The 23,757-nt window shown below is 38.3% G+C and overlaps 1 protein-coding gene across 21 annotated transcripts in view; it reads left to right on the top strand.

The window, feature by feature from the left end:
• LOC131356515 (E3 ubiquitin/ISG15 ligase TRIM25-like) overlaps positions 1-23,757 on the top strand; it is a 73,825-nt gene that overhangs the window by 36,284 nt on the left and 13,784 nt on the right. For 19 of the 21 annotated variants that reach the window (XR_009205025.1, XR_009205024.1, XM_058395593.1 and 16 more), the window contains one exon: positions 20,695-20,739. Coding sequence is in view for 19 of the 21 variants with exons in the window: in XM_058395593.1 (XP_058251576.1) it covers positions 20,695-20,739 (45 nt within the window). In the remaining 2 variants the exon portion in view is untranslated. Of the gene's footprint in view, positions 1-14,855; positions 15,736-16,013; positions 16,107-16,516; positions 16,751-18,438; positions 18,599-19,718; positions 19,818-20,318; positions 20,391-20,694; positions 20,740-23,757 lie in introns of those variants that run through there. The other 2 variants (XM_058395603.1, XM_058395602.1) reach the window with 2 other exon arrangements.

The following is a 23,757-nucleotide window of genomic DNA, read 5'->3' as shown; positions in this document are numbered from 1 at the left end:
GCAGTAATTAGAAACAAGCACAGTTCTTGCACTATTCCTTGTGGATGTTATGATGTTATGATGTTGTGTTAATACACAAGTGTGCCTTACTGCACAACGCTGCATTTCTCTCTGCACAAAAGGAGGCACCCAGAACTCTGTTGCTGAGACACATTTCCATGAAAGATGCAGCAGTCTCTAAACTTTTGACATGTAGTATGCTGAAGATAGATGTAGTCTAGGTAATTGTCCAGGGAGCAAATGTTGGAAAGTAGTATGGATGGAAGAGCTGGCTGGCTAGGGTTTGTTTTTAGCCTAGCAATGATACCTACCTTCTTGCAGCTTTTTCGCACAATGCTTCTGACGTCCCCTCCCCCAGACCCTGGCATCAGGCGACACAGATGACCGGATGCCTGGTCTTCACACCAATCTGAGATTGCCCAGCCCATCAATCAGGTTGGCTGTTGATTACTGTAATGTATTAGTGTCTGTTGGTCATATACATGAGCATTGCTTCCTTTGGTGTTGATGTCCTGTGATAAGTCGGGCTAAAAAATGTGACTAGCTCAGTTTTGTATCCAGAGTGACCACTGCAAGTTAATGCCACACCACCATCTTGGACCATACAGGGTGGATGGTATGATATACTGTATAATAGCATGAAAATGTATTTATTGCTGCCCTATAGTTCTATTTCAGAGACTCTGATTGTATTTATGGTTCAAATTATCTAAGGAGAAAGCATAGTGGATATATCAAAGTTTTCTTTTTTCAGATGTGTCTAAGGTCAAAGATGTAATGGTGTACTGTTTCTTTTTCCTTTTCTAAATATTGTAGAGATTTCAGAGTGTCACGATTCTGACTGGACCTTCAGACTTGCCCACCATCATGATTGAATGTCGCCTCAGAAATAAAGGACACTGTTGCTCATTCCTAACCTTATTGTAATATTATGTTCTTCTTCATGCTCTTCTTTAAATCAGATCCCATCTGGTTGTTATAGCCTGTCCATTCAGGCTCCCTCATGCAGGGACGTGCAGTCATCATGAAAAATGAAATAAGTAATGATAAAATGAAATACATATATAACTTACCACTCATCAGTGCTATAAATGTAATTTCTGTATGATTCCAATCATTTCGATCAAAATCAAAATCACTGAATTTGCCTATTTCTTGTTCAAACACAGTGAAGAGACGCGATGTGAGGCAGCCACGCCTTTCCAACCCTTTTCATAGTCTAGATAATGTATGTTTATGTATGTGTATTACATATTTAGTCTTGTTGATCTGAAATAAAACTGCACTGAAAAACCAAAAGGTGAGGTAGCCAGTACCTCTGTCTCACTGAAGAGGGCGTGTGCAAGCCTAAGGGTTTATGCTTGTTCTGCTGTTCTTCTTCTCCAGAGATGGCAAGGTGCTGATAAGCTAGCTAAATAAATCTAAGTGCACCGCAGCAGTCCGCTTATTTTTATTTCTTTGCCCCGACAGCAAAAAATGGAAAATTATGGAATGGAAAAAAAACTAGACTTCCACTCAAAACAGAAGGTAATGATCTTTAATCAACGTGCAAGCAGCCATCTACAATCTGACTATTATGTAAAATAAGCTTTTAAATAAATAAAATAGCATCGATATCAACAAAACCTGCATGTCATCTTTCAAAGTAATAAATGATCTATCAGTATATAAAACGTGGGCTTTCTTGGTCTCCATGTTGAACAGACATGTCTTTCCCAGACTGGTTCAGCTTACTGGATCGCCTGACATAACCAGACCATTTAAAAGTATTTCAGACATCATAAAGTTTACTTATAGTTCATATAGTTCATATAATTCCTATTCTATTTAGTTCCTTTTGTGAAATGAAACATTTTTAAACCACGATTTTTAATGGTACATGACTTTACTGTCATTTTAATGAGCTGTCACTGGTATGAGACTGCTTACATTTTTTCACTAAATTACATTTTGTGACTGGAAGGGAAATATTTTTTGTAAAAATAAGACAAAAAGGAAATTACCCTATTTTGCCCTAAGAACAAACTTTAGTATACATGTGAAGATTATGATGTTTTTGAAGCTTTTTTCTTGCTAAAACTCACTCTATAACTTCATCCTCTTTACTCTTTTCCCTTTTCCCTCATTCAGGGTGAAAAAACTGAAGATATATATAAAACCTAAATTTAGCAGTTTTTTTCTCACATGTGCATTAATTAGAATTAAGGATGTTTACAATGGAAGCGTTTTATATTAATTGATATAATCGATGCTTAAACCAATGTATAGCTGCTGTGGTTTTGGTATCTCTTGCACAAAATATATTCATGTTGTTCTAGTAGTTCATGATGTATAACAATCTTCAAACAGAGCAATAGAAAAAAAGCGCTTCTACTTGTGCTGTTCATCTGTTAATGAAAGCTTTAATTGTGTTTATGTTAGGAAAAGTCTTACAGTGGATCAGAAGACCGTCTCTACACCTATATAATTTTATCTCCCAATTATTTAAGATGTTCTTGTAATAACTTTCCTGAAATATTTAGAGAAGTTGGTTCACCAAAATGTACTTTGTGTTGTTTTGACCCAATAGCTTTTAATAATATATTTTGCCAAGATTAAAAAAAGTTTCCTTATAATTTGTTATATATTTTTTAGTATTGGTTATATTTATTTAGCTGTCATAAATTATTTTTGTTTGTTTTGTTTAATTCTGTTTGTATTGTGATGCATCTGTTATCCGTAGTGTTGTACAATTCAGTTGTATTGATTTATGTTCTAATAAAAATGTACAATAAAAATAAGTAGACTATTTTTACTTAATAATGTTGTTCTTGGGTTTATTTATTCCTTATAGACTAGAATTTACTTATCCTACTGAATATATCATAGACACCAGTTCATCACATTTTATTATCATATTTTTACTCTCTTTTTCAAACCCTCTCAGGGTTGCCAGATCATTTCCCCCTAAATGCTGGGAGACTTTTTGCATGTTATACAAACCAAATATGTTTTAACATCGCTGTCTATTCAAAGTTTTAGAATTTTTAAGCTGGGGAACAATAGTCTGTTTCGGGTGGGGAAGAAGGGGAAAAATGGGGAAGAAGGGGAAGGGGGGAAAAAGAGATAAAAAGGAGAAGAAAAGAAAGAAAAGAAGACAGCAAGAGTCCCACGTGTGATTTATATGCACCTGTTTTGTAATCTGAAAAACAAAAATGTGCTTTTTTACACAAAATTCACAAAAAAATTCAAGTCCCCCTCCCATCAAGACTGAAGGGGTTCGAATCCCACCTCAGACAAGGATTAAATATTGCATTCAGTTTAAGAAATGGCAAGTGTTAGTCTACAGAAACATTCCTACTGTCAAAATGAGTCAAGTTCTAACTCCTGTGTAGTTCTTGTTGATTTCCATTATTTCATTATCTGTAAAATATGGCACCTCAGTACCATACCTCAGTATGTATGTACCGTCCAAAGATAAGAATAATACAGCACAAGACACACACCATAATTCATTATAAAATAGTAACAAAGTATAGAAATCTATAAACAAAAAACTATCAATATTTATATTATTAAATATATATATTAAATCACACACTGCTACACACCATTGAAGAACAGCTACAAGGCACAATCACGACCACCGTTTGGGAAATCGGACCATGCCGCCATCTTCCTCATGCCTGTATACAGGCTGAAACAGGAAGCCCCGGGACAGAGGGAGGTCGCACACTGGACGGACCAATCGGTGGCCACTCTGCAGGACACGCTTGATGAAGCAGACTGGGACATGTTCCGGCGCAGCTCTGATGACGTCAGCATGTTTACGGAAGCGGTTGTGGGATTTATAGGGAAACTAACAGATGATACGGTACAGAAAACCATCATCAGGACGTTTCCCAACCAGAAGCCGTGGGTGGATAAGACCATCCGCGACGCCCTGAGATCCCGCTCCGCTGCCTACAACGCGGGGCTTGTCACCGGGAACATGGACGACTACAAGGCTGCGTCTTTTTTTTCTCTTTTTTTTTTCCTTTTTTTTTTTTCTTTTCTTTTTTTTGCATCTTTTTATTTTAATTTCTCATAACAAACAATGAAATCAACAATAAACAATCAGCCAACAAATAAAAACAAAAGCAGAACAAATAGGGAGCATACAGACATTACAAAAGTATAGAGAAGTACACCTTCGTCACCATATAACATCAAAAGTTTTGACTAATGGATTCAAGAATAGTATAAGTTTTGAAAGCCTTTGAATTTAAAGGTTCAGAAATGTATTTAAAGGAGGAAAAAAGGGACTTAATATCAGAACAAAATAATCTAAAGTTGGGTTTACAACGAATGGCTCTGGGTTTGTGAATATGAAATTTACCCAGGAGACAGAGTAACAGAACAGTACACTCAAAATTAACATCTTCAGAGCGCACATCTGAAAGAAAAATAATATTTTCATTGAATTGTATAATTTTCTTACAACAAAGGAATAGAAGCAAAAAAGACTTAGTGAATGGACAGTGGCAAAACAAATGAAGAATAGACTCTTCTTCAGCGTCGCAAAACGAACACGACGAAGATACATTCTGACAGAATCTACTCAGGAGAAGGTTACAGGGGTAATATCTATGAGTAATTTTGAAACGGAGCTATTTAATTTTGTTTGGAATAAAAAGTTTGTGAGGGAAGGTCCATAAATTATTTAGATCAATATTTGGGTAACAGAAACTCCATTTATAATGTGCTTTGGGAAAGGTCCACGGAGTTGAAAAAAGTGCTTTTCTAATAAAGATAAACATTAAAAAATAAACATTTTTTTTCTGAAATATTAATACCTCTGATTGCAAGTGTTGGAATGTGATTATTTAACTGGCTGTAACTTAAATGCGCTTTCATAAGATTTTTTATACCAACAGAGATACTTTTGATTACCTTATTGAAATCTCTCATTGAAACCGTGGCCCCTCTCAAAGACATAAACTCAGAAAATGAAAGAAGGTCCCCTTGAGCATTGAACAGATCAGAAACAAAAGTAATATTTTGAGCCATCCACTGCTCAAGAAAAACAGATTTGTTACCAGATAGTATATGTTCATTATTCCAAATGATGCAGGAGTGTGGGGAAAAATTATGCTTAAAAGCAATCTTCCAAGAATCCAAAGCTTGTTTGTGAAAATTTGATAGCTTGATGGGTAATTTACTGCACTTAAAATTACAGGCCAATAAGAATTTAAGGTCACCACACTGTTTAAAAATGAGATTGGGAATCCAGAACCAGGGTAGATCGTTCTTAGCGATGCAATTCTTAATCCAGTTAATTCTGAATGTTTGATGGTTTCTAATTAGATAAAATCTAATGCATTAAGACCACCCTCCTTATACGTTCTTATCAGACAATTTCTTTGAACTCATTCTGGTTTGTTTTTCCAAATAAAGCGGAATAACAGGGAGTTAATAGATTTAATTGTTTTATCATCAACATAAAGAGAAAGAGCAGGGTAAACTAGACATTGAAATACCCTCAGCCTTAGTTAGTAGGACTCTCCCATAAATAGTCAAATCTCTCTGCAGCCAGCAGCCAAAAACATTTTTAATTTTACTCAATCTTGGCTGAAAATTATAACGAAGCCGGTTTGAACCTGATCTAAAAATATCAACGCCCAGGTATTTTACACATTGTTCTGCCTCAATACCCTCAATTAAGGTTTTATCTGAATCGTTTACATATAGAATCTCGCATTTCTTGGGGTTTACCACTAATCCGGAAGCTTTGGAGAAAAGATCAAGATGATTTAGGGCAAGAGAAACTTGTGAGTCATCTTTAAGAAAAAGACAAGTGTCGTCAGCTAACTGGCTAATAATTAAAGTATTGTCTCAATATTAAAACCTTCAATATTTGAGTGATTTATCTGTAAACTTAATAGTTAATAGCTGCCAATAAGAAAAGAAAAGGAGAGATGGGGCAACCCTGGCGAATACCACGACCCACAAGAAAACACGGAGAAGTGCCGGAAGCCAAGGAGACACAGCTGTTAATACCATTATATAAGGTGCGAATCATATTGATAAAAGAGCTACCAAAACCAAACCTTGAAAGGGCTTCAAAAATAAATGTATGTTCAACTGTATCAAATGCTTTGTAAAAATCTATAAACAAAATTAATGCTTCCCTATTTATAATTCCAGAATAATCTAGAATATCTAAGATTAATCTAATATTATTAGAAATATGTCTGCCTTTCATAAAACCAGATTGAGTGTTAGAAATTATGTCTGCCAAACAATGTTTAAGCTTCTCAGCATAAAATGAAGCCAACAATTTATAATCAGAATTTAACAGGGTGATTGGGCGCCAGTTATCTAAAAGTTTTGAATCCTTATTAGGTTTGGGTATGAGACAGATGATACCTTGTTTCATCGAATCTGCCAGTTCCCCTTTCCTAGCACACTCAATAAGAGCTTCATATAGAAGATCCTTAATTGAGTTCCAACAGACTTTATAAAATCCCCAGGGTAATCCATCTGGCCCAGGGGATTTATTATTAGGCATCTTTTTAACCAGATTATAAAGACCATCCAAACTAACGCCTTCCTCACAAAAGTCTCTGTTATTATCAGAAACTTTAGGAATTATGTGTTGAATCTTGTGAAAAAACAAAAATGACGCATTGGGGTCAACTGACGAAGTATATAACTTTTTATAAAATGTAAAGACATGAGAAGAGATCACAGAGGGGTCATTAGCCAATGAGTTATTAATATATAAAGAAGAAATTTTCATCTTACTACTGCGCATCTTCTCTAGATTGAAAAAGTAAGCGGAGTTTTTTTCCGCAAACTCTAGCCATTTTGCTCGTGATCTAATAAAAGCACCCCTCGCTTTTTCTAAAAAGAGATTATCTAACCTGAATGGCAAAGTGTATAAAAAATCCTTCTCATCCTCTCCCAGATTAGGGTTCCTTAAGAGTACAGTCATTTCTTTAATTAAGTCTGATATTTCCTTATTTTTCACAGATACTCTCTCTATTCCAAATCTAAAGGAAAACTTTCTACATTCATATTTAAATAGCTCCCATTTAAGGATGGCTGATATATTAATCTGGTTTTTAACACGCTCTGCAATTTTTATAATTTCTTGACAGTAAGAGTCTGATAATAAACAGGTACAATTTAACTTCCAATAACCAGGGTTTACTTTCCTCCTTCTCTTGAATTTATCATCAGATAAATTAATCTCAACTACAGCGTGATCTGTTAATGGACAGGGTGAAATTTCTGCTGAAACTAAAAACGAGATCAAGGAGTCTGATACCAACCACAAATCTATACATGATTTTTGAGAAAAATCTGATTTAAACCAGGTAAACAATTGGCTGTCAGGGTCTAAATACCTATATGCATCAATCAGATTCAGACATTGACAGAGTTTTCCTATTAGAGGATTAATACTCATAGACATGTTTCTAGGCGGAAATCTATCAGCAACAAAATCGGGCGCCTCATTGAAATCGCCACCAATTAAAATAAAGGCAGAAGGATATTTAAGTTTTAAGTTATTTATTTGAATGATTATACCATCAAACAGAGCTGTATTTTGGGCAGAACTGTTGAAACCATATATGTTAACCATTATAAAATAACTGCTTTCCCAGTGAACAACTAAAATGATCCATCTTCCCAATCCTGATAAAATAGTTTCTATTATTCTATTCTCTCCCTGAAATCGAGTGTTAAGTAAGATAGCGGCACCTCCTGATGAGCTGGAATTATGGCAGAAAAAAATAGAGCTTCCCCACTGGTTATGCCAGAAGTTTTCATCATCAACACTAGAGTGCATTTCCTGTAAAAAATAAACCCCCCTTTTCTTGGATTTACAAAATAAAAATACAGCTTTTCGTTTGTATAAGTCACGTAGCCCCAGAACATTCAAAGAGAAACATGAAAAACATGAACTAAACATAGGAAGAAAAACTTTAAGAGTTACAAATTTCAGAACAGGTATAAAAAACTGAAAAACTTCTTCGAAGATATGCAGAACTTAAGGAACGAATCCCATATAAAATTTAGGAAGATCACCACACCATGTCGTGGACCCAAGGGAAAAGAATCAAAACAAAACGTTGGTATAATTATAATCATAGTAATATATATACTAAATACTAAGTGTCATAGACAGAAATTCTCTTCCCGTTTATGAAAGCAGCGGGACCCACAAACCCAGCTCTCTTTCCTTCTCTTCTTGCCTTTTCAACAAGAGGCCAGAGTTTGTTTCTCGCCTCTTTGTCCTCCTGTGTCAGATCTTCTAAAATTCGGATTCTTTTCTGCTTCAAAAATTCAGACTGTTTGGCTCCTGCCCAGATTGCATCTCGACAAGTGCGGGATAAAAACTGAACAACGATCCATCGTGGGTTGGTGTTCCCGGACTTAGGGCCAAGCCGACGCGCAATATCAACCATGTCCTGAAGTTTCTCTCCGTTGTGTGGAGTGAGGTGTCTAAAAAGATCAAGTACAACCAATTTGACGTTTTCTTCTTCACACTCGGGAATCCCCAATACACGGAGGTTCCATCTGTGTTTATAGCTGTCCAATCCGCTGCATTTCTCCTTGAGAGCTTTATTTTCCTTTTCCAATATCTCCACCTTTGATTGCCGTAAAAACACCTTCTCCGTCACGTCTCCCACCTGCTTACTCATGGCTTCAAGAGAACCAGTAAGCTTACTAATTGAAGAGGTATTTTCTTTCACCGAAGCCTCGAAGTAGAGCAGTTTTACTAAAGACTTGCCAACCCTTTCGATAGCAGCTAACAGCACGGAATTAGACACCATGTCGGGTTCATTGCTTCGAGATTTTTTCTGAGCAGGAGACTTGCTAGGAGTATCAGGAGAGGTCTCAAATGCACTTTCTAGATGTGTTGCATAGTTATGCAGCTTTAAATTACCGCTGTCTGAAGAAACCCCGAGAGAGGCTATATCCATGTCGTCATCCATGATTGAGGCGAACGAGCTGCTCGGCTTAAGAACTTAAAAAAGGATGTGAAATGGGTCCCAAAAACAGTCAAAATTGTCTTCAAGATGAATGTTTAACTTCCACTACTAGTTATAGGGTGAAAAAAGCATAGAAATCCAAAGCCTCAAATTCTGCACATAGAAAGTATATAGAGCACAATAAAGTTGAAGTTAACACTGCGCCATCTTGACGCCGCCCAGGCTGCGTCTTACAGCATGCGCAGAACGGTGAAGGAGGAAAAGTGGCGCTATGGGAGGAAACTAGAGTCGCCATGTTGGAACTAGAATTCCAACATGGCGGCTCTAGGAGCCTGTGGCAGGGACTTAGAACCATCACGGACTATAAAACACCATCCTCCAGAATGGGGAATGCAGACGCTTCTCTGGCAGACAAGCTAAACACTTTTTATGCTCACTTCGTGGCTACAGCTAATCACGCTAGCGGCGCTAGCGGCACAAACAGCATGCACGCTGAGAGAGCCAGTGAGGTTAACGCGTTCCCCATCTCGGAGCATGACGTGAGTGAACATGAGGAAGGCAGCAGGACCAGATGGCATCACAGGTCGGGTTCTGAAAGCGTGCGCTGACCAGCTAGCACCAGTGTTCACCGAGATCTTCAACCTCTCCCTGAAACAGTCTACAGTCCCGTCATGCTTCAAACAGTCCACCATTGTTCCTGTCCCGAAGAAACCCCAGCCCACCTGCCTCAGTGACTACCGCCCTGTAGCCCTGACTTCAGTAGTGATGAAGTGCTTTGAAAGACTGGTCAGAGACTTCATCACTGCATCACTACCAGACACACTGGATCCGCTACAGTTTGCGTACAGGCAAAACCGCTCCACTGAGGACGCCATTTCACACCTCCTTCACACAACAACAAGCCACCTGGACTGCAGAAAAGGGAATTATGTAAAAATGCTGTTTGTGGACTACAGTTCAGCGTTCAACACCATAATTCCTTCCACGGTCACCTCTAAGTTGGAGGTCCTAGGTCTCAGCACACCCTTGGGCCAGTGGATTTCCAACTTCTTGACAGACAGACCACAAGCCGTACGGATGGGCAAACACACCTCATCTTCCATCAACCTCAGTACTGGAGCTCCTCAAAGTTGTGTTCTGAGCCCCCTGCTGTACTCACTGTACACTTATGACTGTGTGGCCACTTCTAACTCCACCACCATCATTAAGTTTGCTGATGACACTGTTGTGTTGGGCCTGATCTCCAACAACGACGAGACAGCCTACCTACAGGAGATTAAAAACCTGGAGAGCTGGTGCCAGGTGAACAACCTACTCCTGAACATCAGCAAGACTAAGGAGTTAATAGTGGACTTCAGTACAAAGCAGGAGCTTTGTACTTTTTCATACCAACCGACCACGATCAGCGGAACCCCAGTGGAGAGAGTGGACAGCTTCCGGTACCTAGGTGTTCACATCACGCAGGACTTGACTTGGTCCTGTCATAACAACACCCTGGTGAAGAAGGCCCAGCAACGTCTATACCACCTGAGACACTTTAGGGACTTTAAACTTCCCTCTCAGGTGCTAAAGACTTTTTACACCTGCACCATTGAGAGCGTCCTGACGGGTAGCATCACTTCCTGGTTTGGGAACAGCACCATGCAGGACAGGTGAGCCCTCCAGAGAGTGGTGCGTTCAGCTGAACGTACCATCCACACCGAGCTCCCTGACCTGCAGGACATCTACAGCAAGCGGTGCCGGATCAGGGCCAGGAAGACCTCAGCCACCCCAACAATGGACTCTTTTCTCTGTTGCGTTCAGGGAAGCACTTCCGCTCCATGAAGACAAACACAGAGAGAATGAGGAGGAGCTTCTTCCCGCAGGCCATTCAGAGTCTGAACCAGGAAACACTTAGAACCTGATACAGATACGGGGACTCTCTCTGGTTTTTTTTCATCACTTTTCATCACTTTGTACAACCTCGCACATTTGCACAAACTGACACTTTGACACTGGACTGGCACCAAGTCACTTTATACAATTATTCCAGCACATGGACACTTTAATGATAAACACTGGATCACCTAAATATATGCCATATACACATACATCCCATCACATTCATGTCTGCATTTATGTGTAGATAAATTATATATATATATATATATATATATATATATATATATATATATATATATATATATATATATATAATTTATCTACTTTCACCTATATTTTCATATTTTTACACCTAGATTCATATTTTATTTTATTTTTTATTTATCTATATTATATTTTATTTTACTTTATTTTCTATTTTTATACTTTTAAGATAATCTAGTTTTATTTTAATCTTTATTTTTATGGATCTCTTTCTCAATACTTTTTTATATATGTTTACATACCGGACAGTCGTGAAAAAACATTTCACTGCATGTCGTACTGTGCATGTATATGTATGTGACAAATAAAATTTGAATTTCAATTTGACACACCTAAATATGCAATAACATCTCAAAACTTCCTAATGATTAAACAAAGAATACATTCAAATCAAGTCAAGTCAAGAAGCTTTTATTGCCCTTTTGACCATATTCAGTATAGCTGACACAGTATACAGTGAAATGAGACAACGTTTCTCCAGGGGACCCTGGTGCTACACAAAACAACACAGAGATAAGGACAGAAAGTAAGTTGTCCTAGCTACATAAAGTGCAACATGTGCAACTTGGTGCAAACAGTGCATTCAGTGTATAAGCAGCGCAATGTGCAAAATAGGAGAACTGTAAACAAGTGCATTCTCGTAAACATATACACTTGGTGGCAGTTTGAAATGTACACAACAGCAACAGCAGCAATTGAATAATGAACATTGTACAAATACAATTCAAATAATACATTACATGTATTCTAACCATAAATACAAGTGACAAATTATAAAATAACAATATATTAAACTATAAACAAAACAGAAAAATACCATTTAAACATCAAATATTTAAATATAAAAAATACATATAACTTAATAAGAATTCAAAAAGCTATATGTAACATATCTATATTTTCTATATTTCTTTGAGCCACTGCTCTTTTGTCATCGTCTCTGTCACCGGACAATAAATTCTGCCCTTGTCCTGGTTATGTCCAGTTGCCGATGTCCTATAAAGACCACACTGTCTGTAAGTGTCGGCCTTCCACTCACCTAACGTCTGCACGTGGTGGACGTGGCACAGGTGGTTGAAATGCTGAAGCTGGAGGAACACTGCTTGGCTGATGGACCATCACAGAGGGTGGAGAGCTGCTGGGCTGGGGAGTGCTGGTGGCTGAGGGTCCAGGGTCCACAAACACAGTGAATGTGGGTTTGGTGTGGGGACCATGCTTGATGGAAGTGCTGGGTCCGATAGGAACAGCACCAGCTTGTCCCAGTATGCCTAAAACAACATGATGAATAAAATATACATTAACAGTCTACGTTCATGGCAGTAAAATTTAAGCAATGGGTAAAGTTTAGGTGAGATATTTCAGATATGATATACAGAGATATTTACGTACCAAATTCTCTGGAAGTTAAATAAGTTAAATTCAGCATGTTGAATTGAATAATAATAATAATTAAACCATAATATACAATAAATTAATAAATGAAAACAAACAACATGTAATTTCATACAACTTCCAGCCCTTTTAGACTGTAAATTGTACATAATAATGTACACTATAATAATAGTACACTATAATGTATAACGCAAATCAACACATGATAAACATCGAGGAATGAATTTAAACAAAAACCAGCTCTTACCTCAGCAAAGCACACAATTATAGTCCAAAAGGTATTAAAATACACAGGTTAATACACGATACAAGAAAGCACACACTGAAAACAGCGTAGATAAGCGAACACACTTAACTTGCATGACATGACACTTGGCGTGGACGATTTGTTTGGCCAATTCATCTCTTTCCTTGTAATCATTCTTGACTTGACAATTTGAATGTATTCTTTGTTTAATCATTTTGAAGTTTTGAGATGTTATTGCATATTTAGGTGTGTGCTTTTATATATATACATACACACTACGTTAAGGATATTGGGCTTTCGGGTGAAATTTCAGGATGCACCTAAAATGCACTATAACCTTTACAGGTGAACTTAATTTGACCTTCTCTACACTTTTGAATGCACATGTCCAACTGTTCAGTGTTTCAGTACTTTTTGCATAACTTGCTGTTCTCTAACAAGGTGCTTAATGGCAAAATTCACAACTGGTGTTTGATCCATGAATTGACCAGTAAATTTTCTGGTTCAATTAGAATTGGTATTTAAACAGTCCTCTTCATCATGCTGTTCACATTTTGCCATCATGAGATCAAGATGACACCTAACAATTAACTCAAGAAGAGTGGAATGCCATGCCTCAGCAGACAATAAGTCGACTCGTGAACAGCATGAGACGTCGTTGTCAAGCTGTAATTGATGGTCAAGGGCACATGACAAATTAATGAGACATTGACATTTTTTGTTGTGGTATACCCACCACTGTCGTTGGCTTTTGTTTCAATAAATTGTTTGAGATGAGGAAATCACCATTGCATGCCTCTACTTAAATGCTCTACTTTAATGGTATAATATCACTGTAGCGTGAACTTTTTACATTTTCCAGAAATTTCACCCGAAAGCCAAATATCCCTAACTTTTTTTGAGTAGTGTATATATATATATATATATATATATATATATATATATATATATATATTTGTTTATAGATTTCTATACTTTGTAACTATTTTATAATAATTTATAATCACTTATGTTTATTGTTCTGCTGTGTGTCTTGTGCTGTATTATTCTTATCTTTGTAAAAAAAAAAAAAAAAAGGCATTATTTCTAACATATTAGAAATATTTTGCATATAATTAAATATTTGAAATCAACTAACTACACAGGAGTTAAAACTTGACTGATTTTGACCGCAGGAATGTTTTTGCAGATCATCAGTTTCCATGGGAGGGGGTTCATTTCATTTTTGTGATTTTGCGTAAAAAAGCACTTTTTTTTAAAGATAAATTAAAAAACAGGTGCATATAAATCACACGTGGCACTCTGTCTCTCCTTTGCTTCCTTCCTTTCTTTCTTTTCTTCTCTTTTATTTCCCTTTTTGTCTTTTTTTTTTTTTTTACAACAAAATAAAAAATAATCACGTGGTTTTAAAAAGTATTAAAAGAAACTTTTTCTTATCATTATAAGTAGACTAAATTCATCATCGTATTTTATATAGCTATATATATATATATTAGGGTTATATATATATATAGATATATATATGAGTTAACGCGCGTTAACTCTCTCTCTCTCTCTCTCTCTCTCTCTCTCTCTCTCTCCCTCCCTCCCTCTGTGTTCCGTCCCTTCTATTTCTTTTCCGCTTCCTTTCAGCCCCGCGCCAATCTTACGCTTATCCCAAATGCTCTCATTGGTTCTGACGCGTCATAACATTTATCCCAAACCAATACGGATCAAGATCCCACCCCTCCCGTCACCCATGGTTTGTCTGTATGTGTATTCAGAGCCGCTGAGCAACAGACTTTTAAAATAATTGACAAAATAATAACGCGCGATAAAATAATTGTCGCCGTTAATTAATTAATGAGTTAAGGTTATATATATAAAACCTTTTAATTAAAAATGTTTGATTTTTAATTGTGTCCATTAGAGAGCAAAAATAAAACCACATTCTATTGACTGGAGACACAAAAAAAAAAAAATAGAAAATACAAGAATAAAAATAAGTTTAGAATTTTTTTTTATTTATTTATTTTTCTTAAAAAACATTTTTTAAATATTAAATAAGGAGTAAAATATAGAGAATACGTATTTATCACAAAGGAAACATTAATGAATGTTAACAGCTTTCTTCCTCTCCTCCTTCTTTTCACGCTACTTCAACAGAAACGAAAGGGAAACTGATCCATTTACCGTCAGGACGGAGCGCGTTTTCCCGTCTGTGTGTGTTTGCAGATTTCTTGATGCTCTACAGATCTACGTGTACATGAGATTTATTTTTATTGATTAAACACCGGTAGGTTTTTTTTAACATCATAAAAATCATAAAAAATTCCGTTTTCCACACGGCTTTTACAAACTGAACCAAAAAGTGTGAGCTGCTGTAAGTGAGTGTGTTTGAGTTTGTTCTTAATTAAAATGGCAGAAGCGAGTATTTTGGGACTTCAGGATCAGTTCAGCTGTTCAATCTGTCTGGATCTAGTCGACAATCCAGTAACTCTCTCATGTGGACACAGTTTCTGTATGGTCTGCATTAATGGCTGCTGGGATCAGGAGGATCAGCAGGGAGTCTATAGCTGTCCTCAGTGTAGACAAACCTTCACTTCAAGACCTGCTGTGAGTAAAAACACCATGCTGGCTGAAGTAGTGGAGACACTGAAGAAGACAGGACTCCAGGCTACACGTCCTGCTCAGTCTTCAGCTGGACCTGAAGTTGTGGAGTGTGATTCCTGCACTGAGAATAAATCCAAAGCCATCAAGTCCTGCCTGGTGTGTCTGGCCTCTTTCTGTGAAACTCATCTCCAGCCTCACTATAAATCTCCTGCCTTTAAGAAGCACAAGCTGGTGGAAGCCTCCAGACGACTCCAGGAGCAGATCTGCTCTCAGCATGACAAACTGCTGGAGGTTTACTGTCGCACTGACCAGCAGTGTATCTGCATGTTGTGTACCATGGATGAACATAAAGGACATGATACAGTATCAGCTGCAGCAGCACGAGCTGAGAAACAGGTAAAAAAAAAAAAATCTTACAGGTTTCAACCACAACAAAGAAAAGATATAAACTTTGTCTTATTAAATAGGAAAAAATACATGATATTATTAATAAAATATTATTAAATAATAAAAAAAACCTTTTATCTTATCTTAAGCAATTTTACTTTTATATTATAAAAGTAAAATTGCTTTTATTCGATGCCAGTGAAATGTCATTGTGCTGTTTATAGAATGTCTCTGTTTTAATACATTTAACACATTGAGGGTAAATTACTTGCTTTGTTTCTGTGTAGCAGTCATTGGAGACACAGGAAAAATACAAGCAGAGAATCCAGGACATAGAGAAGGAGCTTCAGAAGCTGAGAAAGGTTGTTGAGACTCACAAGGTGTGTTTAGAGTTGAAAAAGCTGTTTCAGGTTCAGTTGCACTGTAATTGGCTTACCTTGTAGTTGGTAAGTCAGAGCTTTCTAACTGTGATGAATGATGTTTATTTTCCTCCTCAAACAGTGAGGTGTGATCAGTGTTATAGATTTAACAAGTAAATATGTTTGTATGTTGATTGATTTAAGGCCAATACTTGTTTTGTGTAACTCCTTGAACTGGAAGAAAGTAAAAGCTGAGTAGACTATACCAAGTTCACAAGTAGGAATTTCAGGTTGAGGTTAAGTTATGGCTTCTGGTTAAATGCAGCATTAGACTCATGTCTTTTATGTATTCACTGTCTCCCTGAGTGTTCCAATAAAATAACTGATTTGGAAACATCCTTAATCTCGAAACCCTCTGTGTCTCCTAACAGCATTCTGCACAAACAGCACTGCAGGAAAGTAAAAGGATCTTTACTGAGATGATCAAATCCATTGAGAGAAGACAAAGCGAGGTGACAGAGCTGATCAGAGCTCAGGAGGATGCTGCAGTGAGTCAAGCTGAAAAAGTCATGAAGCAACTGGAGGAGGAGATTGCAGAGCTGAAGAGAAAAGACTCTAAGATGGAGGAAATTCTACACACAGAGGATCCCATCCAGTTCCTCCAGGTAACATCAGTATAAAACCAGCTTATTCTTATACATAGAGCTTCTAATTGCTCAGCCAGGAAACCAAATATATATATATATACTTGGTTCAGTTCAGCCCTGGGTGTTGAGGAGCCTGATGGCTTGAGGGAAGAAACTGTTGCACAGTCTGGTTGTGAGGGCCTGAATGCTTCAATACCTCTTTCCAGGTGGCAGGAGGGCAAAGAGTGTGTATGAGGGGTGTGGGGGGTCATCCACAATGCTGTTTGCTTTGCGGATGCAGTGTGTAGTAAAAATGTCCGTGATAGAGGGAAGAGAGACTCCAATGATCTTTTCAGCTGTCCTCACTATCCTCTGAAGGGTCTTGCGATCCCAAACCAGGCAGTGATGCAGCTGCTCAGGACGCTTTTGATGGTCCCTCTGTAGAACACAGTCAGGATAGGGGAGGTGCTGCTGGGCTTTCTTGCTGATGGAGCTGGTATTGAGTGACCAGGTAAAGTTCTCTTCCACATGAACACCAAGGAATTTGGTGCCCTTGACGATCTCCACAGAGGATCCGTTGATGAACAGCGGAGAATGGCCACTCTGTGCTCTCCTGAAGTCAACAACCATCTCCTCAGTCTTGTCGACATTCAGGGAGAGGTTGAGGCTTTACACCTGGCTGTTAGTTGTTGCACCTCCTCTCTGTATGCTGACTCGTTGTTCTAAATTTCCCCACTGTGGGACAAATAAAGGTTTATCTTGAGATCCACCATGGTCATAACATTTATCCCAAACCAATACGGATCAAGATCCCACCCCTCCCGTCACCCATGGTTTGTCTGTATGTGTATTCAGAGCCGCTGAGCAACAGACTTTTAAAATAATTGACAAAATAATAACGCGCGATAAAATAATTGTCGCCGTTAATTAATTAATGAGTTAAGGTTATATATATATATATATATATATATATATATAAAACCTTTTAATTAAAAAAGTTTGATTTTTAATTGTGTCCAGTAGAGAGCAAAAATAAAAAATAAAACCACATTCTATTGACTGGAGACAAAAAAAAAAAGAAAATACAAGAATAAAAATAAGTTTAGAAATTTTTTTTATTTAACTTTTTTCTTAAAAAAATTTTTTTATATATTAAATAAGGAGTAAATTATAGAGAATATGTATTTATCACAAAGGAAACATTAATGAATGTTAACAGCTTTCTTCCTCTCCTCCTTCTTTTTATGCTACTTCAACAGAAACGAAAGGGAAACTGATCCATTTACCATCAGGACGGAGCGCATTTAAAATGCATATTAAATTCCAAAACCCATTTAAAATCCAGAGCGACAAAGAAATAGCATTAACAGTCTTTAAAAACTCTAGTGCTGCTGTACATGCATACAAAATAGTGCTCTCAAGTCCTCTTTACACACTATATACTCAATTAAATGATATAATGGCATAATACAATATTTAATATTGCCGTACAATGCCATTCCAAACCTTCTGAGTGTTTTTATGTCCAAATTATGAATCTAAGAAGAGAACATGGTGGATACATCAAACTATCACACAATCACAAAAATTATACCTGTTTGTGGACAGAAGTTCAAAGTTATAGCTGAGCTCAACTCTGGATTCAGTTATGTATTTTTTTTCAGGTTTGTCTTAATTCAAAGATGTAATGGTATACTTTTTTCTTGTTCCTTTTCTACATATTGTAGACCTTTCATTCTGTCTCGACTTTCACTGGACCTTCAGACTTGCCCATCATCTCTCTCAGTTCTCTCCTAACTTTTGAGGGTGTAATAAAGTCTGTAAAACAACTGAAAATGAAAGTAGAAGAAGGCTGCTTTGCTGAATTGAAGAAAATATCAAGTGGAGGTAAGATGTTATATTGTCCTAAAATCCATTTAGCACAATGGGGCTGTTAACCAAATGAAAGTAAAAATAAAAAATCCACTAATATTTAACTCAATGAACTCTCAACTGCATCACGATGAATCACATTGTAACTTCTATGTCTGTTTATTTCTAAATTATGCCACATAAATTTTACATTATTGGAAAAAAAAATCTAAATTACACAAAGAAAACAATTGAAAAGCCAAAACATTGAGGGTCTGAAGATTATTTAGATTTGTACTGAAGCTGCAAGTCATCAGGGTAAATGTAGCAACCTTTAAAACTAAATCAAAGCTTTCACATAAAATACATCATTTAGCTCTGTGCAGGTCAGAAAATGATAGAAATGCTTCGAAATTATGGGCCTTTGCTGTTATAATAAGATCCAGTCCTCTGAGACATGTGGGGATTTAAAATAATAACTAGAAACCTTTGCCTGTGTCCATACAATTGGCCATTTCACAAAAAAAGGTGTGTGCTGACATTATCCTTAAAAAAAAAAAAAAAAACTAATTGTAACTTTTGGTGTATTGCCAAAGAAATCTGCCCTTGAGCTGTTTCCATACTTCATACATACATACCTTTTGGAGAGAATGGAGAGAGTAGTGATAAAATGTAATAAAACTATTCAGCATATTGTGATTTTATCCCATGGCTGTGGGAAGAGACAACACAGTAAGGCATTCTGGGAAGTGATGGTGGAAGGACACTTCACAGAAAGTCTCTGGCTGCAACATGTTTTAATGTCACGGCTTTCGTTTGAGACTTTATTGGCCCTGATGTCAACCTGGGTCAAGTACACAGTAGTGGGGGAAAATTGTGCATCTGGTTTGTGCGATTACATTAATCACAGTGCCATCTATTGCTCTCCAGGCACTTAGATCTCAGACGCATGATACAAGGAACTCTGTCATGTGACTTTTTTTTTTTTTTTTACCTAAAACTGTTTCAAAATTAACTTTTCACATCATTTAAAGTTTCAGCGGAGAATGTAAGTGAAAAATTATTATGTTGACACTTGTGAACACAAAAACATCCTTGGTTGGAAATGTAATTGTATTGATTGTAGCTGTCCTTGTATTTAACTGTCTTTCTGTAGTGAGGAACGTATGGATTTTTCCACCTCCGGTTCCTGCTCCCAAACCTGCAGCAGCAGAGATGCTGAGACAATGCAGATCTACACGCAGCTTGTTTTCAGGTTGGAATGCTGTCAATTTCCACCTCAGAAATTTGACTTGGCATCCACATGTTCATCCTTTGATAGCAACAAGCTAGCTAACAAGATATGTGCTGTATATTTTCCTCGTGGAACTGTAGAGTCATTGTTATAGATTTAACAAAGGAATATCTCTGTTTCGATGGAGCTAAAGCAAGTATTTACACATACAACTGAACACATTTAAAGGTAATCAGTGCTGCTCTGATGATTTGATGTCACCCACTAAACAGGGAAGGAACTGGGCAAGCAGGAACTTAAGCGGATGTTCTTTTAATTGTTACTGCTGGGGCAGGGGTGTTTCTAGAGTTTGATCACTACTGGGACACAGGCCAAGAAATGAACCAAAATAGCTTAAGAATAGTCTGTCTGTCTTTCTCTCTCTCTCTCTCTCTCTCTCTCACCCCCCCCCCCACACACACACCTCTACAACTACACATCCACAGTTATAACTGATAATTGTGTGCATTTGTGTTTCTGTAGAGTGGAACCATTCTAAAAAGGCTTCTAAACCCAGGAGTTTAAGAGATAGTATTAGACAACCTAATCAGACTTGTAAGTATCACACACACACTTTGTTCATTTGATGTCACTCTCTAAACAGGAAAGGAAGCAGTAGTATTTTGACTAACACCAAGTTGGCAAACAGGAAGTTCAAGGGGTGTTTTATTGACTGTCTGGGTCAGGGGCATTTCTAGAGTTTGATTAAGTATGATTAAGGATAGTCTCTCTCACTCTCTCTCACACACACACACACACACACACAAACACACACTGAGTATTTTAAATCCTAAAAATATTCAGTGCATTAATCCTGTTGTAACTGGAGTAACTGTAGCTGTGTTTAATTGTACTTTAGTGAAAGAAGGAATTCCTACTTCATCCTTGCCTAAAGAAAATAAAGGTATGTAAGTGCATCTCTTTGTCTCTGTCTTCCAGTCTGTCTGTCTCTGTCTTTCTCACACACACTGATTATTAGTATCTCTGACCACAGTATGGTACAGTGTACTATTACTAAAGAGAACGTTAAACCTAGGAGTGCCTACTGGCATTTTAACACTGCTCTTTTAGAAGACGCTAATTTTAAAGAGTCTTTTATTTATTTATGGAATTGTTTTAAATTTGAGAAGGCAGCTTTTAGCTCACTTCAGCTGTGGTGGGTTGTGACTAAAATGCAAATAAAAGTTTTTTGTCAACAGTACACTCTCAATGTCACAAGAGACATTGTTAGATCTCTGAAAGCTCTGGAGATAGAAATAGTGGAACTCCAGCGTTTGGAGGCCACTGGAAATCAAACGTAAAAAAGCCAAAATGAACAACCTGTAAGACATTACAGCACAGGGGGCACTGGTCCGCTTACGCTTTAAAAGCGCTGCTGAGATGGATGCTCCTTCAAAGTTCTTTTTCAGTTTAGAGCAAAAGAATGGACAGAAAAGGTTCATGCATGCTGTGCGAACGGAATCGGGGGATCTCGTATCTGAGCCCACTGAAATTCGCCATCACACAGTAAGCTTCTACTCGAAGCTGTACAGCAGTGAGTGGTCAGGGGCACAAGTAGTAGAGGACAGATTCCTCATGGACCTGCCAAAGCTCTCTGAGCAAGCGGCCAGGGCGCTAGACACGGACATGACGCTGGAGGAGGTTCATGAGGCTCTCCAGGGGATGGAGAATGGACGGGCGTCAGGTATAGACGGTCTCCCTGTCGAGTTTGACAAGACATTCTGGGCTGTCATAGGGCAGGACATGCTAGATGTCGTACGGGACAGTATACGGAGAGGTGAACTCCCGTTGAGCTGCAGGAGGGCCGTCCTGACCCTGCTACTGACAAAGGGAGACCTGATGCACCTGAAGAACTGGTGCCTGGTCTCACTACTGTGCACTGACTGCAAGCTGCTCTCAAAAATATTAGCCTCGAGACTGACTAAGGTAATGGAGCAGCTCATTCACCAGGACCAGACATACTGTGTGCCTGATAGGTCCATATTCGATAACGTGTATTTGATTCGTGACATTTTGGATGTCTCCAAGCTATTGGGCTTAAAGACTGGGCTGATTTTCCTAGACCAGGAAAAGGCTTTTGACCGGGTTGAACATGAATATTTGTGGAAGGTGCTGGAAGCGTTTGGGTTCAACACAGGTTTTATAGCCATGATCAGGGTGTTGTAGAGTGAAATTGAGAGTGTACTGAAGGTTAACGGTGGTTTATGTGCTCCTTTTAGAGTGTACAGAGGGATCAGGCAGGGCTGTTCCCTCTCTGGAATGTTGTACTCTCTAGCTATTGAACCTCTTTTAAATAAGCTAAGAAGTCTTCTCTCTGGTTTTAATATTCCACACGCTAATGCCTCAATATGTTTATCAGCTTATGCAGATGATCTGGTAGTGATGATAAACACACAGAATGATGTCAGTGTGTTAACTGATATTTTAAATGACTTGCAGATTTTATCCTCTGCCAAAGTTAATTGGTCAAAGAGTGAAGTCATTTTTGTTGGGGAGTGGGGAGGTGGGCAATCGTCACTACCAGAAGGCTTAGCGTGGAAAAGAGGTGGTTTTAAATACTTGGGTGTCTACCTGGGGAATAATGAGTTTTTAAACAAAATCTGGGAAGGCTCTGTAGAACACATGAAGGGCAGACTCAGCAGGTGGAAGTGGCTGGTCCCAAAGATGTCCTACAGGGGGAGAAAGCGTGGAGAATGCGTGGATCCACTGCCGAACCTGCTAGCGAACATCCAGGCCCTGCTGGTGGACTTCTTCTGGGACGGTCTACACTAGATCCCTCAAAGTGTTCTTCATCTGCCGAAAGAAGAAGGAGGACAGGGGCTGGTCCAGCTGTCCAGCAGAGCCACAGTCTTCCGCCTCCAGTTCATCCAGAGACTACTCACTGGACCAAGAGACTTAGTATGGAGAGCAGCAGCCAGTGGACTATTATGCACAGTTCAAGGACTGGGGCTGGACAAAGCGTTGTTTTTAATGGACACAAAATTGCTGGACTTTTCTGGATTACCAGTGTTTTACCGTGGTTTTTTTAAAACTTGGAACATTTTTAAGAAGCAGAGCAAAGGCTGAAGAACGCTACACTGGCTGCTGGAGGAGCCTCTGGTGTATGGCGGGCGACTGGACATCTCCAGTGTGACCGTCCCTGCACTGTCCAGAACTCTCATCTCCTCAGGGATTGTAACACTCCGGGAGCTTGTGAACATCACGGGGTTAGGCTTGTCGAGGGCAGAGGACCTGGCAGCACGTATGGGACTGCGGTCCCTGCGCGTTGTCAAATAGCTCCTAAACCGCTGGAAATCTGCACTAACATCAGAGGAGCATGTTCAGCTCATGGACTGTCATCATACAGAGACTGGTCCTGCAGAGGACCAACCCTTTCCCCAGCTGAACATCGCTCCTGACCTCGACAGATGTGCAGGCCCCCTCCTGGAGTGCCGGGGCGAAGGGGAGATGGACTTTGGGTCAGTGTCAGGGAAGCTACTCTACAGAGCGTGTGTAAAGGTTTTAAATAAGAAAAAGCTGAGTGGGAGGGTAGACACCTCATGGAGAAGTGTACATGGTTTTACTGATGATTTTAAACCAGAGTGGAGGGCACTTTACAAACCACTGTTAACTAAAAAAGCTGCCGAACTCCAGTGGAGGATTTTATAGTGTATAATCTCTGTGAACTCTTTTATTTCTGTTTTAAACCCTGATATTGCACATGATTGTCCTTTTTGTTCACAGAGACAGAGAGAAACAGTTTTTCATGCTTTTATTCACTGTTCCAGGTTACAGTCACTGTTTGTTTTTACGGAGCATTTTAAGGTCTTTTAATGTTGTTTTTACTTTTCAGTGTTTTATTTTTGGTTTTAAGTATATCAGGAAACACCGGTTCAGGTGCCAACTGATCAATTTTATATTTGGTCAAGCAAAAATGGCAATA

This window comes from Hemibagrus wyckioides, linkage group LG07, assembly GCF_019097595.1.
Source record: "Hemibagrus wyckioides isolate EC202008001 linkage group LG07, SWU_Hwy_1.0, whole genome shotgun sequence".
Taxonomy (NCBI): domain Eukaryota; kingdom Metazoa; phylum Chordata; class Actinopteri; order Siluriformes; family Bagridae; genus Hemibagrus; species Hemibagrus wyckioides.
The sequence above is the reverse complement of the archived record's forward strand: the minus strand, read 5'-3'. Positions and strand labels throughout refer to the sequence as shown.